The sequence below is a fragment of the Engystomops pustulosus genome, chromosome 5 (assembly GCF_040894005.1).
Source record: "Engystomops pustulosus chromosome 5, aEngPut4.maternal, whole genome shotgun sequence".
Classification (NCBI taxonomy): Eukaryota; Metazoa; Chordata; class Amphibia; order Anura; family Leptodactylidae; genus Engystomops; species Engystomops pustulosus.
In genome coordinates this window covers 150642100-150660412 of record NC_092415.1, presented here as the reverse complement: position 1 = coordinate 150660412, position 18313 = coordinate 150642100, and the positions used below count along the sequence as shown (strand labels likewise).

The 18313-nt window shown below is 41.0% G+C and overlaps 2 protein-coding genes across 9 annotated transcripts in view; one reads left to right on the top strand and one right to left on the bottom strand.

The window, feature by feature from the left end:
- Positions 1-18313, top strand: part of LARS2 (leucyl-tRNA synthetase 2, mitochondrial) — a 156096-nt gene that overhangs the window by 53336 nt on the left and 84447 nt on the right. The window lies entirely within an intron of this gene.
- Positions 3450-12171, bottom strand: LOC140133332 (uncharacterized). 6 transcript variants are annotated; one of them, XM_072153395.1, is made up of 11 exons: positions 12092-12164; positions 10644-10877; positions 9880-10089; positions 9152-9385; positions 8424-8657; positions 7919-8152; positions 7281-7514; positions 6483-6716; positions 5631-5864; positions 5113-5346; positions 3450-4718 (listed from the first exon to the last, which is right to left on the bottom strand). In XM_072153395.1, the coding sequence occupies exons 1-11, from the start codon at positions 12095-12097 to the stop codon at positions 3609-3611; spliced, it is 3198 nt and encodes a 1065-aa protein (XP_072009496.1). In that variant the 5' UTR covers positions 12098-12164; the 3' UTR covers positions 3450-3608. The 6 variants fall into 6 exon arrangements, with proteins under 6 accessions (XP_072009496.1, XP_072009499.1, XP_072009498.1 ...); XM_072153400.1 differs by having other exon boundaries at positions 4505-4665; positions 12092-12171; XM_072153398.1 differs by lacking the exon at positions 5631-5864 and having other exon boundaries at positions 12092-12165.

Sequence of the window (18313 nt, the reverse complement as noted above, 5' to 3'; positions counted from 1 at the left end):
CGAGGCTAAATGTATAGCCCACTATTCGGTCACCCCATATAGTGACGCAACTAGTTTCTTAGTCCATAGTAACAAAATTGAAAACAAAAGTACCCCTTAAACATAGTAATGTGCCCCACACAGTTGCCCCCCAGTAATGTGCCCCACACAGTTTCCCCCCAGTAATGTGCCCCACACAGTTACCCCCCAGTAATGTGCCCCACACAGTTACCCCCCAGTAATGTGCCCCACACAGTTACCCCCCAGTAATGTGCCCCACACAGTTACCCCCCAGTAATGTGCCCCACACAGTTACCCCCCAGTAATGTGCCCCACACAGTTACCCCCAGTAATGTTCCCCACCTGGCACCCCAACTTAAACTGACACTTGTGAACAGGAATATAACTACTATAATATTACTATTACTTGTTTACAGGAAAATATCTACAATAATGCTACTTCCTGGGCACAAGAATTTAACTACTATAATACTGCCTTCAATGTATAAGAATATAACTATAATTAGGGCTAGATCCAAATTGGAGCACCAGAGCCTGGCATCCTGGCTCTCTGAGGCCCTGCCAGAGGAAACTACAAAAGGGGCACAGGACAGAGGAGCAGACACACAAATTCTGCTGCTTAAAGCGTAACTGTAAAGCTATAATAATTTTACCAAATTATTACATTAAAAAAACAAACAGAACGATGCCTACTTTGTGCTGCTCACCCCTTTCTTTCCAGAGTTATGGCATTTTGTGTTCTGAAAGTGTTTGACAAAAATTTTTCTCACTAGAGGTGAAGTGGGCGGAGACTAATGTCTGTCAGTCTATGCCCTCAGGCTGAGACCAGTTAGCTTGCCCTTAGATCCAATGATGCCTTGTGTTCTCTCTCAAAGTAATGTAACATTAAATCCATTTAGTTTCCTACATGTAAAATCACTGAACACTTCACAGTGCACATACAGGATGTATATGGTGACAGCCAGGCAGTTTCTATCACATGGAGGAGCAGGGAACAAATAATAAGTGGTAGAAATCATTAGTAATCCAGTTACATCCAGTCTATAGCCTGTGCTGTGTGAGCACTAATGTTAAATAGCTTATCTGTACAGAGCTGATACTGCCAATGACAAGGTGGGGGAAGTGAGCAGCATGAAGAGCAGAGACAAACGGATAAAGTTTTGTAGAATCACAGACTGGGATGTAGGGACTGATCGGGAACAGGGAGATCTTGTACCATCATTATGTCGTTCACAAACAAGAGCCGGCTCTTTCGCGAACGACACATCTCTATCTCATAGGGCTTATCAGCACGTGGAGTGGAAGTAGCTATTGCTCCACTGAGGTAATCTGAGGGGGATAGCAAAGAAACTACTGCATATAGGTAACAAAGATAATAGGCAAAGTTGTTTTAAATCCCAAGAGCTATTGATTTGTGACCAAAAAACAACCTTTACAGTTACTCTTTTAAGCTGTGTCTCTCCTGCAGAAGTCAGCCACTGAGAAAAGTGAATCACAGCCTCTGAGGAGGAGGCGGAGTTATGTGGATCAAGGGCAGAGTCTCACGTGCCATTTTCGTGGTATATGCGTTTATGGTTGCATAACGTTTGCATACCGTTTATATAGCGTTTGTGTAGCCCTGCTTCTGTAAACAAGCAGTTTTCATTTACATTGTGTTTTACATAGCATTTACATTGTGTTTACATGGAGTTTGTGTCACCTTTTATGTTTATTTAGTGTTTGCATCACATTCACGTATATGTTTGTGTGGCGTTTGTGTCCCATTTGCGTTTGTATAACATTTGTGTTGCTTGCGTTGGGTGGCGACTCCCCTCTTTCCACACGGTGGGGATGTTTGATGGTTTATTTATATTGTGCATGGTTTATTTCATTTACCCTATTCCTATTGGCATTGTGTTCTAGCTTGGTCCATGTTGGGGCCTTAGCAGGGGTACATCTTTTTAAATGTTTTTAATGCATACCAATAAAATGTATTAATTTTGCATATAGTTCCCTATCATAACACCACATCTTGTTGGTCTCAGGTTTAATATTATATTTGCTGGTGTTGGGACTGTTGGCATTTGCAACTACATGCCATTTGCGTTTAGGTGCGGTTTGCATTTCCGCTTACGTGACGTATGCCTTTACATGTCGTTTGCGTGGCATTTGCACTTACATTTATGCAGTGTTTGCGTTTAATTTGCATTTTAAGTGGCATTTGCTTCATCTATTAGCTTGATGTTCGGACTAAGGGAAATAAACACAGAGGAACAACTAACAAGGCCCACTCCCAATTGGCCACAAAATGCAAACAAAACCAAAATGAAGTTAGTGCTCTACTCCAATATGCAAATCCATCCGTATTTGATCCACAGAACAGTCTCAACAGCTTATTAAACGTATTTTGGTGAGTATAAGATAAAACATTTTTACTTGTTTAGCCCGGTAATCCGCACTATCTGTACCAAATTTCCAGCACAGGATCTTCGTGGAACGAGGCCCACTGTCAAGACTACTGCAGGAAATTCACAGAAACCCAGGAAGAATTACTGAGGAACTCCTCTATTTTTAACTATTTTGAAAGCTGGTGAGACTGTTCTGTGGATCAAATACAGATGGATTTGCATAGTGGAATAGAGCACTAAGTTCTTTTTTTGCTTCATGTTTACATTGCATATGCATATATGTCATATTTGCATTTTATGTGACGTACGCATAGGCTCATGTAGATTTGGCCAACCATCTAATGTGAATGGGAGTCTCCTAACTTCCTCCTAATGAAGGATAGGAGATGTTGGATATCATTGCCATACAGTGACCATATTGTGTAATGCCAGATCTTTAATGTACTTATCAAGTATGAAATTGCAGAATAGTTTATTACAAACCATATATTTTTCCCCTATTCTCCTCCATCCAACTATCCTAGTGACTAGTTTCTTGACCACCACGTCTGCTTCTTTAGTGCCTTTATCAGAACTATTTTCTCGAAACTAACACCCCCTTCCATGCCACAACTTAGTAATAAAATCCCAATTATGCCCCCATTTATTAATAATGTCCATACTCACTCGGATTAGCCTAGCTTGGTTGTAATAACCCCTCTTATGCCTCCACCTAGCGTTTCTTTATAGGACCCATTCAGTAGTAGTGTCCAATCCGCCCATTAATAGTGTCTCCATTGTGCCCAAGGACTTTACCCTATCTGTGGGTTCAACACTTTAAGCAGGAGCAGGATACGGTGACATCATTGTCTTCGTTTCACTGGATTGCTGACATCAGTCTGCTTTGTAAGTCGCATCCCTAAAGCAGTCTGTGGCCTAAACGAGTCAATCCAATGGCAGAAATTAAAAGTTATAGTCTTTTATAAGATGCTGTGACCCCATACATAGGTGCTAGCCTATGATTTTCAGCCCATACTGTTTTGAGACATTTATCCACACACATTTTATTTAAGTTTTTGAAATGTTTATTATACCTGTTTTTTAAACCTAAAGGAAAATATAAACCATGCATTTTTTTTGTAGAGGGCATTTGAGGTCTTTTAGGGTCTTTATGGTTCTCTGAACTCCTCATTTATCAGGACCTCCGATGTCATTTGAGGCCAGCCATTGCTTATGGGTTTATTACTCCACCTGCTGCTGCCTGCAGCAGCTAAAAAGAATGCCGGTCATTCTTCTCAGCCCAAGTCTCATCCATCTCAGGGACCATCTTCTTGGTCGTGTTGTTACTTCAGAGTCTTCTGTCGATTCTTCATCCATCCAACTGTTCAAATTTAATGATGAAACATTGAAGAGATTTTTGTCCTCCTCTGGATCCTGGTGGATGGGGGGCTGATCATCATCTGAAGAATCTTCTTCTTCTTCTTCAGGGAAATCCTTCTTATATTCTGTAGTTGACCTGCTGTCATCTGATGGTGCTCGAATGTGTTTTACAATCTCACATCCGGTGTCTGGCCAGTAGGTAAATAAAGGCATCTCATCATGCAGGGGATTAAAGTCCCCCTCTTCCTTAGGTGTATACAGCAGAATATCTGGAGACTGTGATCTGCTGATGTCTGACGGAGCGTGAATGTGTTTTACAATCTCACATCCGGTGTCTGGCCAGTAGGTAAATAAAGGCATCTCATCATGCAGGGGATTAAAGTCCCCCTCTTCCTTAGGTGTAGACAGCAGAATATCTGGAGACTGTGATCTGCTGATGTCTGACGGAGCGTGAATGTGTTTTACAATCTCACATCCGGTGTCTGGCCAGTAGGTAAATAAAGGCATCTCATCATGCAGGGGATTAAAGTCCCCCTCTTCCTTAGGTATATACAGCAGAATATCTGGAGACTGTGATCTGCTGATGTCTGACGGAGCGTGAATGTGTTTTACAATCTCACATCCGGTGTCTGGCCAGTAGGTAAATAAAGGCATCTCATCATGCAGGGGATTAAAGTCCCCCTCTTCCTTAGGTATATACAGCAGAATATCTGGAGACTGTGATCTGTTGATGTCTGACGGAGCGTGAACATGGCTTACAATATCACAACCGGTGCTGTACCAGGAAGGAAAAGGGGGCAGGTCTTCATCAGAGGGATTGAAAATGTCCTCCTCCACTGGCAAGTACCCCATTATATCAGAAGGTTTTGTCCAGCTTTCTTCCATTGGTATGTGGTTGTATCTGATTTCCACTCCAGAGCTAGTATATGACATGGGCATAAGGTCAAAAGAATTCATTTCGTAATCCATTTGCTAAAAAGTAAGAACAAGAAATTGTTTAAGGGGTCATACTGTCATAATATCTTCGATTCGTTGTAACCATGAGAGGAAAATAATGAATTCACCAAATGTTCATGTTTAGTCATAGGCACATCCACTAGTAGTGAACTCATGTGTAGCCATATGCACATTCACTAGGGAGCACTTGTGGAGCTATAGGCACATCCACTAGTGAGCTCATGTGTAGCCATAGACACAACCACTAGTAATCTTATGTGTAGCCAAAGGCATATCCACTAGTGTGCTCATGTGTAGCCAAAGGCATGTCCACTACTGAGGTCGCACATACCAGGTTTTCACCCTACACGTCTCTGCATAAGTGCTTTTGTGTTCCCTGCATTGTAGTCACAAGGAATAGATTTCTGACCTGATTTCTGGTGCTGTACCAGGAAGGAATGGGGGGCAGGTCTTCTTCAGAGGGATTGAAAACTTCCTCCTCCGCTGCCAAGTACCCCATTATATCCGAAGGTGTTGTCCAGCTTTTTTCCATTGGTTTGTGGTTGAATCTGATCATCTCTATGTTTTCAGAATAAATCTCCTCTCCAGAGCTAGTATAGGACATGGCCATAAAGCCAAAAGAATTCATCTCGTAATCCATTTGCTATAAAATGAGAACATGAAAATGTTTAAGGGGTCACCCGATCATAATATATTAGATACATAGTCACGTCCATTAGTGAGTTCATGTGTAGCCATAGTCACGTCCACCAGTGAGCTCATGTGTAGCCATAAGCACATTCACTAGTGAGCTCATATGTAACCATAGGTATGGCCACTAGTGAGCTGAGTGCTGGTGGTTGCACATACTCAGTCCTTTCCCTATATGTCTATGCATAAGTGCTCCTGTGTTCCCTGCATTGTAGTCATTATGTATAGACTTCTGACCTCATTTTCAGCGCTGTACCAGGAAGGACTGGGTTGCAGGTCTTCATCAGAGGGATTGAAAACTTCCTCCTCCACTGCCAAGTACCCCATCATATCCGAAGGTGTTGTCCATCTTTCTTCCATTGGTGTGCGGTAGCATTTGACCATCTCAATGTTCTCAGAATAAATGTCCTCTCCAGAGCTAGTGTAGGACATTGCCATATAGCCACAAGAATTCATCTCGTAATTGATTTGCTATAAAGTGAGAACATAAAGTTGTTTAAGGGGTCACCCGATCATAATATATCATATTTAGGCCGCATTCACACGACTGTAGGGGGACATATGTACGGTCACAAACTTACAGCCTTACATACACCCACCATAGAGCGGCAATGGCCGCGCGGTGAGATAAGGTGCCACATGAGCCTCTCCGTATACAGGAAAAGATAGGACTTATCCTATATTTCCACATATTACAGGCAGTGCACCGTGGATCACTATGGAGAGTGGAGGGGTCACTCCTCCTCCTCTCCATCGGGGCTGATGTATGCCTGCCCGTCCGTAGCCATGCGGGCATACGTCAGTGTGCATGCGGCTTTATTGTAAATATGAGTGGAAAATAATGTATCCACTAAATGTTTGTTTTGCCATAGGGACATCCACTATTGAGCTCATGTGTAGCTATAGGCACATTAACCAGTGAGCTCATGTGTAGCTTAAGGCACATTGACTAGTGAGCTCATGTGTAGCCATACACACTTCCAATAATGAGCTCTGGTGATCGCATATACTCAGACCTTCTCCCTACAAGTCTCTGCATAAGTGCTCCTGTGTTCCCTGCATTGTAGTCACAAGGAATAGATTTCTGACCTGATTTCTGGTGCTGTACCAGGAAGGAATGGGGGGCAGGTCTTCTTCAGAGGGATTGAAAACTTCCTCCTCCATTGCCAAGTACCCCATCATATCCAAAGGTAATGTTGAGCTTTCTTCCATTGGTGTGTGGTTGTATCTGACCATCTCAATGTTCTCAGAATATATCTCCTCTCCAGAGCTAGTTTCTGACATGGCAATAAAGCTGAAAGAATTCATCTCGTAATCCATTTGCTATAAAGTGAGAACATGAAATTGTTTAAGGGGTCATCTCATCATAATATATAATATGTAGTCCGCATTCACACAATCGTAGGGGGATGAACGTACAGCCGCAAGGTAACGGCCTTACATAAGCCCTCCATAGACCAGCAATGGCTGCACAGAGTGATATGGAAAAGATAGAACATGCGCTATCTTTCCCCTTATTATGGGAAGTTCACCGTGAATTACTATGGAGGTGAATGGGGTCACCCCTCCTCCTTTCTATTGTGGCTGATGCATGCCTACCTGGCCGTAGCTAAGCGGGCATACCTCAGTGTGCTTGCGGCCTTATTGAAACTATGAGAGGAAAATAATGTATCCACCAAATGTACATGTGTAACCGTAGGTACATCCACTAGTGATGTAATTTGTAGCCATAGGCATGTAAACTAGTGAGCTCGTGTGTAGCCAAACATACATCCAATAGTGAGCTGAGTGCTAGCGGTCACACATACTAAGTCCTTCTCCCTACACGTCTCTGCATAAGTGCTCCTGTGTTCCCTGCATTGTAGTCACAAGTAATAGATTTCTGACCTGATTTCTGGTGCTGTACCAGGAAGGAATGGGGGGCAGGTCTTCATCAGAGGGATTGAAAACTTCCTCCTCCACTTCCAAGTACCCCATCATATCCAAAGGTGATTTCCAGCTTTTTTCCATTGGTGTGTGGTTGTTTCTGATCATCTCTATGTTCTCAAAATATATCTCCTCTCCAGAGCTAGTTTCTGACATGGTCATTAAGTCAAAAGAATTCATCTCATAATCCATTTTCTATAAAGTGAGAACATGAAATTGTTTAAGGGGTCATCCCATCATAATATATTAAATTCATTGTAATCATGAGAGGAAAATAATATATCCACCAAATATACAAGTGTAACAATAGGCATGCCTACTACTAGTCATCTCATGTGTAACCATAGGCACATCCACTAGTGATCTTGTGTAGCCATAGGCACATCCACTAGTGATCTTGTGTAGCCATAGGCACATCCACTATTGGTCTCATGTGTAGCCATAGGCACATCCACTATTGGTCTCATGTGTAGCCATAGGCACATCCAATAGTAAGCTGAATGTGAGCGGTCGCACTTACTCAGTCCTTCTCCCTACACGTCTCTGCATAAGTGCTCCTGTGTTCCCTGCATTGTAGTCACAAGGAATAGATTTCTGACCTGATTTCTGGTGCTGTACCAGGAAGGAATGGGGGGCAGGTCTTCTTCAGAGGGATTGAAAACTTCCTCCTCCATTGCCAAGTACCCCATCATATCCAAAGATAATGTTGAGCTTTCTTCCATTGGTGTGTGGTTGTATCTGATCATCTCAATGCTGTTAGAATATATCTCCTCTCCAGAGCTAGTTTCTGACATGGCAATAAAGCCAAAAGAATTCTCCTCATAATCCATTTTCTATAAAGTGAGAACATGAAATTGTTTAAGGGGTCATCCCATCATAATATATCAGATAAATTGTAACCATGAGAGGAAAATAATGTATCCACCAAATGTTCATGTGTTCCCATAAGCACATCTATTAGTGTGTTCATGTGTAGCCAAACATACATCCAATAGCTGAGCTGAGTGCTGGTGGTTGCACATACTCAGTTTTTTTGCCTACTATATCTTTGCATACGTGCTGCTGTGTTCCCTGCATTGTAATCACAAGGAATAGATTTCTGACCTGATTTCTGGCGCTGTACCAGGAAGGACTGGGTTGCAGGTCTTCATCAGAGAGATTGAAAACTTCCTCCTCCGCTGCCAAGTACCCCATCATATCCAAAGGTGTTGTCCAGCTTTCTTCCATTGGTGTGTGGTAGTGTCTCATCATCTCAGTGTTTTCAGAATATATCTGCTCTCCAGAGCTAGTATAGGACATGGCCATGAAGCCAAAAGAATTCATCTCATAATCCATTTGCTATAATTGACAACATGAAATTGGTTAAGGAGTCATCCCATCATAATATATCAGATTAATTGTAACCGTGAGCTGAAAATAATGTATCCACCAAATGTTGATGTTTAGCCACTAATAGTAAACAGGGAAAAGATAAGACATGTCCTATCTTTCCCCATATTACGGGAAGTGTGCCGTGGATCGCTATGGAGAGGGATGGAGTCACCCCTCCTCCTTTCCATCGCGGATGACGTATTCTTGCCCGGCCGTAGTCATGTGGCCATTCATCAGTGTGCATGCGGCCTAATGTATCTATCAGAGGAAAATAATGTATCCAACAAATGTACATGTGTAACCATAGGCACATCCACTAGTGAGCTCATGTGTAGCCATAGGCACATCCACTCTTGAGCTGAATGCTAGCGCTCACACATACTCAGTCCTTCTCCCTACACGTCTCTACATAAGTGCTCCTGTGTTCCCTGCATTGTAGTCACAAGTAATAGATTTCTGACCTGATTTCTGGTGCTGTACCAGGAAGGAATAGGGGGCAGGTCTTCATCAGAGGGATTGAAAACTTCCTCCTCCGCTGCCAAGTACTCCATCATATCTGAAGGTGTTGTCCAGCTTTGTTCCATTGGTGTGTGGTAGTATCTGATCATCTCAGTGTTTTCAGAATATATCTCCTCTCCGGAGCTAGTATAGGACATGGCCATGAAGCCAAAAGAATTCATCTCATAATCAATTTGCTATAAAGTGAGAATAGGAAATTGTTTTAGGAGTCATCCCATCATAATATATCATATTAATTGTTACCATGAGAGGAAAATAATGTATCCACCAAATGTTGATGTGTAGCCATAGGCACTTCCACTAGTAGTAAACAGGGAAAAGATAGGACATGTCCTATCTTTCCCCGCATTACGGGTAGTGCGCCGTGGATGGCTATGGAGAGGGATGGGGCCGTAGTCATGTGGCCATTCATCATTGTGCATGTGGCCTACTGTAACTATTAGAGGAATATAATGTATCCAACAAATGTACATGTGTAACCGTATTCACGCCGACTAGTAGTGAACTTATGTGCAGCCATAGGCACAAATAAGCTCATGTGTACCTGTAGGCACATCCACTAGTGAGCTGATTGCTAGCAGTCACACATACTCAGTTCTTCTCCCTACAAATCTCTACATAAGTGCTTTTGTGTTCCCTGCATTGTAGTCACAAGGAATAGATTTCTGACCTGATTTTTGGTGCTGTACCAGGAAAGACTGGGTTGCAGGTCTTCATCAGAGGGATTGAAATCTTCCTCCTCAACCGCCAAGTACTCCATCATATCCATTGGTGTGTGGTAGTATCTGGTAATCTCAATGTTCTCAGAATAAATCTCCTCTCCGGAGCTAGTATAGGACATGGCCATAAAGCCAAAAGAATTCATCTCATAGTCCATTTGCTATAAAGTGAGAATAGGAAATTGGTTAAGGAGTCATCCCATTATAATATATCAGATTAATTGTTACCATGAGAGGAAAATAATGTATCCATTAAATGTTGATGTTTAGCCATAGGCACGTCCACTAATAGTAAACAGGGAAAAGATAGGACATGTCCATAGGACATGTCCTATCTTTCCCTGTATTACGGGTAGTGTGCCGTGGATCGCTATAGAGAGGGATGGGGTCACCCCTTCTCCTCTCCATCACGGCTGACGTATGCTTGCTCGGCAGTGGCTGTGCGGACATACGTCAATGTGCATGCAGCCTAATGTAACTATAAGAGGAAAATAATGTATCCACCAAAAGTACATGTGTTACCATAGGCACATCCACTAGTGATCTTATGTGTAGCCATAGGCACATCCACTAGTGAGCTCATGTGTAGCCATAGGCACATCCACTATTGAGCCGAGTGCTGGTGGTCACACATACTCAATCCTTCTCCCTACACGTCTCTGCATAAGTGCTCCTGTGTTCCCTGCATTGTAGTCACAAGGAATAGATTTCTGACCTGATTTCTGGTGCTGTACCAGGAAGGAATAGGGGGCAGGTCTTCTTCAGAGGGATTGAAAACTTCCTCCTCCATTGCCAAGTACTCCATCATATCCAAAGGTCTTCCCAAGCTTTCTTGCATTGGTGTGTGGTAGTATCTGATCATCTCAATTTTCTCAGAATAAATCTCCACTCCAGAGCTAGTATAGGACATGGCCATGAAGCCAAAATAATTCATCTCGTAATCCATTTGCTATAAAGCAAGAATATGACATTTTTAAGGGGTCTTTTCATTATTAATATATTAGATTCATTGCAACCATGAGAGCAAAATAATGTATTCCCCAAATGTTTATGTGTAGCCATAGGCACGTTCACTAGTGATCTCCTGTGTAGCTATAGACTATAGGACATGTCCTATCTTTCCCCATATTACAGGGAAGCGCCATGTATCACTATGGAGAGAGGAGGAGGGGTCACCCCTCATCCTCTCCATCGGGGCTGATGTATGGCTGCCCGGCAGTGTGCATGTGTCCTTATTGTAACTAGTGATTTCATGTGTAGCCATTGGCACTTCCACTAGTGAGCTCATGTGTAGCTACTTGCTATTATCTGTGTGCTAATTTCTTATATGTTGCACAGTTATTGTTCTTTCATAGATTTCTTTATCGCAGACTTACCTTGTGTGGTCTGTACAAATGGATTAAAATGAGACGAGCATCAGGTTTTTTTTTCCTAGCACATGGATTCATTAAAGGTTTTGTCTACAGGTAAATAACCTGGCTACTTTCTTCCACTAACAGCTGCACACCTGACCATGGATAATGTGTGTTACTACAACTAAGCCCTATTCATTGCTATACATCTATATGCAATACTGGCACCTGCCAGGGTCAGTTGTGGTGCTGTTTTTTTGAAACAAAAGCGACTATGTTTTTCATCCTTTTTACAACCCCTTTATAAAACTTTGTATGAGCCGTAAGGTGATGCCACACATGGCGTTTTGAACCCGTTTTTTAGTCTGTTTTTAAGCAGTCCGTCCAAAAACGCATGCGTTAAAAACCGCATCTGTTTTTTTAAAACGTGTCCATTTTTGACCAATTTTAATTAAGATAATTGGTTAAACCTGTCAAAGACGTATGCATTTTTCAAAAACACATGCGTTTTTGGACGGACTTTTTAAAAACGGACCAAAAACGGGTACAAAACGCTATGTGTGGCATCATCCATCACCCAGAGTATTAACGCATTAAAGTCATAACTGGATGTTTACATGAGCCCGAACCTCACTATACCGAATTCTCCTTTGTACATGGCTTAAGACAAAGGCAAGAAGTTATAAAATACACATAAAAGAACGTGTTAGAGAGGAACAGAACACTAATTGTTGTCACTGGAAAAAGGGCAAAGACTTTGGTTGAAGTTTGGGATAAAAGAAATGAGTGAGGAAGAATACATGCTACTTACCGTCATTCTCAAGGCGAATAACACTTTCTGTATGAGAAACTGCTGCCAATAGAACCTGCCCTGATTGTGATGTCATAAGGTAAAAGAACCTGCAGTGCGTTAAGTAGTGGAAGGATATGTACAAAACTTGTCTATATATATATATATATATATATAAATGTATACACACACATATACATATATATATATATATATATATATATATATATATATATATATTTATATACAGGGTGTAACAAAAAGGTTGGGAAAGTTGCATATTTTGTGAAATACACATTGGATTAAAAAAATAAGTATCTACGTGTCAAATATTTTTTAAAAAACTATCTAATGATACCAAACTCAATCTCCTACCCGCACTCCATGGGGGTGGGGGGCAACTTTAACATTTAAAATTGGAACCCCCTATTCACTATTCACCTTTGTGGGTGTTACGGTTTGGGTTCAGAGGTGTGTATTTTGAAGTTCTGCAGCAGCTGCAGTGTGTATTATGAGGTTCCGTTGTAAATGAGGTGTGTTTTATGAGGTTTTTCAGTAGCTTAGGTGTGTAGTTTGAGGTTCTGCAACAGCTGTGTTGTGTAATAAGCTCTTCTGCAGCAGCCGCAGTGTGCATTATGATCTGCAGTAGCTGAAGGGTGTTTTTGAGGTTTTTTAGACGATGAGGGATATATAATTTGGTCCTGCAGCATCTGAAATGTGCACTGTGAATTCTGCAGCAGCTGATATGTTTAGTGTGGAATTCTGCAGGAAATGAGGTGTGTATTTTGTGGCTCTGCTGCAGCTGATATATGTATTATGAGGTTCTGAAGGCTGCTAAGATATGTATTATGTGGTACCGCAGCAGTTGACTTGTGTATTATGAGTTTCTGCATCACTAATGTTATATACAGGTAGTCCCCTACTTAAGAACACCTGACTTGCAGACGACTCCTAGTTACATTCGGACCTCTGGGTTAGTAATTTACTGTATTTTAATCTTGGGCTACAATAAATAGCATTAACAGTGTCTGTAACTAAAGTGGTATTCCCATTTGGGCATTCACATTTAATTAAATTCATTTGCCATTTGTAAACATTTCTTAAATTTGATGTTCTATTTCTCATAAATGTAGCCATGTTGTCCCTTAGAAATTAGATTGTATCCTAGGAAGCTACCACCTCGCAGCGGTGGCCAGACATGTGCTATAGAGCCTGCCTGACCACATGGATTCAGCAATCATTACCACAGGACGGCTGTGGGACGTGCAGTAACCCCTGGACATTTAATATTCAGGAACTTTATGTTTCCTTGTACAATCCCTCCAGCAGAGGTGGCCGTATCAAAGGACACAGTCTTGTTTCTAAGGGACCATATCACTACATTTATGAGAAATTATTTTCACACAGGAACTTTTTTTTAATAACACCTAATTGATGAAATGTTTATATACAGCAGATTCCGGAAATTGAATGTGAGTGCTCAGACGAGAATACCCCTTTAAGCTTTATTGTTAATCCTGGTTCTTATGACAACACAACTTTTTTAAAATCCAATTGTCACAGAAATCCCTAAAAATTTGGCTGGATTTTCAATTATTTCCAATATATACTGCTCCGACTTACATACAAATTCAAAGAACAAACCTATAGAACCCATCTTGTACGTAACCCAGGGACTGCCTGTATATAAGAATATAACTGCAATAGTGCTGCCCCTATGTACAAGAATATAACTACTATAATACCCCCCTTGTACAAGAATATAACTACTATAATACTGCCCCCTATGTACAATAATCCGTTTTTGACCGGTTTTAATTAGGATAATTGGTTAAATCTGTCAAAAACATATGCATTTAAAAAAAACCCTTGCGTTTTTCAAAGATTAATGCGTTTTTGGATGGACTGCTTAAAAACTGACCAAAAACGGGTTCAGAACGCCATGTGTGGCATCATCCATCACCCAGAGTATTAACGCATTAAAGTCATAACTGGATGTGTACATGAACCCGAACCTCACTGTACCGAATTCTCCTATGTACATGGCTTAAGACAAAGGCAAGAAGTTATAAAATACACATAAAAGAACGTGTTAGAGAGGAACAGAACACTAATTGTTGTCACTGGAAAAAGGGCAAAGACTTTGGTCGAAGTTTGGGATAAAAGAAATGAGTGAGGAAGAATACATGCTACTTACCGTCATTCTCAAGGCGAATAACACTTTCTGTATGAGAAACTGCTGCCAATAGAACCTGCCCTGATTGTGATGTCATAAGGTAAAAGAACCTGCAGTGCGTTAAGTAGTGGAAGGATATATATATATGCAGGTTGTAACAAAAAGGTTGGGAAAGTTGCATATTTTGTGAAATACACATTGGATCAAAAAAATAAATATCTATGTGTCAAATATTTTTTTAAGAACTATATAATGATACCAAACACAATCTCCTACCCCCACTCCATGGGGGTAGGAGGCAACTTTAACATCTAAAATGGGAACCCCCATTTTTATTGCAGATTCGGATTTCCCAAGACAAATTACATTCAATCAAATTGTTCAAAAATGTGTAAAATGTGAAATACACATCGGATCTAAACAAACATGTGACAAATATTTCTTAAAAATCTATCCCCTGATTCTAAACTTGACCCTGTATTTTCACCCCCGGGAGTGGGTGGAGCAAATCCATAAGATGACTAACTTAAGTCTCCTTCCCTCTGAAGATGTTTTTCCTGGGGGGAGTTTCTCGTTGCCTGCAATTTTTGCAAATATCAAATGCTCTAAATTAAGAGTTCGAACTGCACTTCTTAAATCCTTAAATCCAACAATATTCATTTGATGGTAGAATCTAGATCAGAGGTGTGAAATTCTGTAGGAAATTAGGTGTTTATTATGTGGTTCTGCTGCAGCTGATATGTGTATTATGAGGTTGTAAGGGCTGCTGAGATATGTATTATGTGGTACCACAGCAGTTGACTTGTGTATTTTGAGTTTCTGCATCACTTGTGTGATATACAGGTAGTCCCCTACTTAAGAACACCTGACTTACAGACAACTCCTAGTTAGGTACTGATGGGGATTTTCAGTGTTTTATAATACAAGGTTTAGCTACTAATAAAATGGCATCCATATGTGTTAGGGGTATTGCTTCCTAGAAGCCATTTCCCTCAATATTATTGAAAATAAGTAACAAGGGGTCTAGTTGCAAGTCTGTATTCCAATGGGTATAAACATGACACCTAAGCGGTTCCTATTAAGTTTGCATATGTTCACAAAGCAAAAGCCCATGGCATAAATCTGTTAATGGCATAGAGCAGTGATGCTGAACCTTTTAGAGGCCGAGTCCCCCAAACTACAGTCAAATACCAACTTATTTATCACAAAGTGCCGACACAGCAATTTATTCAGCAACTGATTGCTCCCTGCTCTGCCACGTCTTTCAGTTGTATTTGTCTCTTGAGGACACCAATATTGTTTAAAGAAGAAGGGGAAATTCTGATTATCACTGTAGCTTCCTTACAGGGTCCCCTTAACAGGCAGAATGGTGGGGTAGCAGCTCCAATGATATCCCAGCCCTTTCCAAACCACTTTGCTCCTCCTGCAGTCCCAGGGAAAGTTTCTTTAAAAATTGCTGAACGCACCTGATCCTGAACCACCCAGGAGTTTCTCAAACTCTGTGCTGGGGTTTTGGCCTGGGCGCTCACAGAAATGGCTTTGACTTGCTACCTCGTGCCATAGGTGCACCACCGCTTGCATAAAGCATTTTGGGCAGGCAGTCAATTGTCGGGTTAAGCGGGTATTCAGTGTAGGTTAAAGCCATAGTAACTCTGGTCTCACTCCATTGCTTGATAAGGACACATTTTCTTATCTAAGTCCACCCTTGTTTTCATATACCTACCGGTCAGGGAATTTGTGTGACCAACATCTGCCAACTTTGAGTACTTTGTGTTGCACCTAAGAGTGAATGAACATTTTTATGTAATAAAGTATGTAATCCATTCTCGTGTTCCCTGTATCCAGCATCCAGTAACCGCTTCCCTGACAATTGCTTTACTACCTGTCCTAATGGACTCCATTGCCCCAGGCCAAAAAGAAAAGCCTATTACACTTCTTGACAGCAGCACAATCAGTCACTGTCGCACTTTGTAAAACCCCACAAAATCAATTACTGTCTGTACTATTGATTTATGCAATTTGGTTACGTTTACGCTTTTAAATTAAATTTATTATTTAATTAATATTAAATTATTTATTATTTTTCTAGCTACTAACTTTAATGAGCTCACTGCTTTTCTGAAACAGCATGTCCAGTGGTGGCTACAGGTCCTGTCACATCAGACCTCAGTCATCACATACATAATGAAAAAAGAAAAAAAGACAGCAACCCATGTATTTACCAAAAGCTGTTTTGTTTGCTGCACGCAGCCCAGGGTCCTAGTGTGCAGGATCCATAGTCCAAGGAAGAAAAAGAGAGAAGGCCACATCATCCAATATGATGAAAAAAGGTTAAGCCTTTCTATTTTTCGATGCCTTTTTTCACATACATAATGAAGCCACCCTTGATAAATGTTATACATGGGGCTGTCACCAGTGGCCTGCCCCCCCCCCCCCTTTTTGACTTATTACTGTATACATTTGAGTATAAGCTGACCCTTAAGCTAAGTTACCTAATTTTAACACAAAAAAAACTGGGAAAACCTATTAACTCGAGTATAAGGCGAGGGTGAAAAATGCATTGGTCACAGCCCCCCCAGCATATAGCCTGCCAGCACCTGTAGTATATAGCCTGCCAGCCCCTGTAGTATATAGCATATAGTATATAACACTGTACTCACCTTTCCAACGCCCCTGTAGGTCCTCTTCTTGCTTCAGAGCCTCTTCGGGTCGTTCAGATCCTCTTCAGTTCCTTTGGTCTTCTTCAGCTCCTCTGTGCAATTCTGTGCAATTTTGTGTGATTTGATTTTAGTTTTTTTCTGCTTGATATATATTGTTGCTAGGTGAATTTGCTACAATGTCAACTTTAGCTATAGTTTACTTCTATACTCATGCAACAACATTACATTGTTTAGATTTTCGCATAGCACATTTTGTGATTCCAATAATCCTTTTTTCATTGCCAGCTATCTCCTATCAGAGCAAGTGGGGGAGATTTAGGGGATTATAAGAATCCACCAATTTCTTTTGTACTGTTGTACATTTTAATTGGTTTAAACAGCTTGTCTTGTGTGTGATTAATAAAGTATTCAAATTTAGCTTTATGGCACTTCTATTTTTCAGTGTATACCATATCTCAACTGCAGCAGACATGGAGGGACAAAAAATGCACACTTTTCCACTTAGTGCCCATCATATCACATTGTGGCTCCCAGCTCCCTATCAAATTGTAGGCCCTTTGATTCTGTGCCCCCAGTTCCCCTTATATTGTGGACCCCAGCAGTTCCCCCTCTGTTTGCCCCCCATCAGATCCTAGCACATACCTCACACCAGGTGAGACAAAATTCTTATGCTTATACATGTGCTTTAGCTTGTTATTATTTAAAACCATTTATTGAGTAATTCTAGTCCCATATGCTTACAATATACATGAATGTGAGAATTATAGATAACAATATCTTAAGTGTCACAATACTCAATACCGATACAAAATGCTCGTGGGCCGAGCCCTATCCATAGCTGGTAAGTCTTTGCTGCATAATTTATAGCTTTGTATTTCCAGTGAGAAATGGAAATAATTTGTCATATTTGGGCAGAGGAATTGAGATCAGCACATTGCGATTTCAACCCCATAAGTTCAGGAAGAATGTTTTGTATTGAAGCTGTAATTAGAGTTTAGAGCCATCACAGAGTATCACAGTCTGGCTCCCAGCAGCAGAACTTGTGGAATCCCTTGAAGATTTATTTTACATCTTTCCTGCTCATGAAAACCATGTCAGTGTTATGGAGCATTGACTTTTCCCTCTGACTCATTCCCTAGTCTCCTCTGTCGCATCCAATATTAATACAGACCTTCCTAGTTCTTTCTGTTTGGTGACTAACTGAATGACTTAATTGTCCAAGAACAGTGTCCTTTTACAGCACATTTTTGGGTATCTTAGTCAGATATTATATTAGGGTCAGTTTGAGATAAATGACCTACCTCTGACATGGACATGTGAAACCTTGGGCATTTTCATTTACCATACTTTTCTGTTTTAAAAATCTATTGGAATTCTACAGAAATTAAGTACCAGGTGTGGATTTAA

What these genes read in the sequence shown, in the direction of transcription:
- LOC140133332 (XM_072153395.1), bottom strand. An exon ending in GGTACAGCACCAGAAATCAG is followed by an intron (nt 5,865 to 6,482) that starts GTCAGAAATCTA and finishes CTCACTTTATAG; the next exon opens with CAAATCAATTACGAGATGAA. An exon ending in GGTACAGCACCAGAAATCAG is followed by an intron (nt 4,719 to 5,112) that starts GTCAGAAATCTA and finishes CTTACTTTTTAG; the next exon opens with CAAATGGATTACGAAATGAA.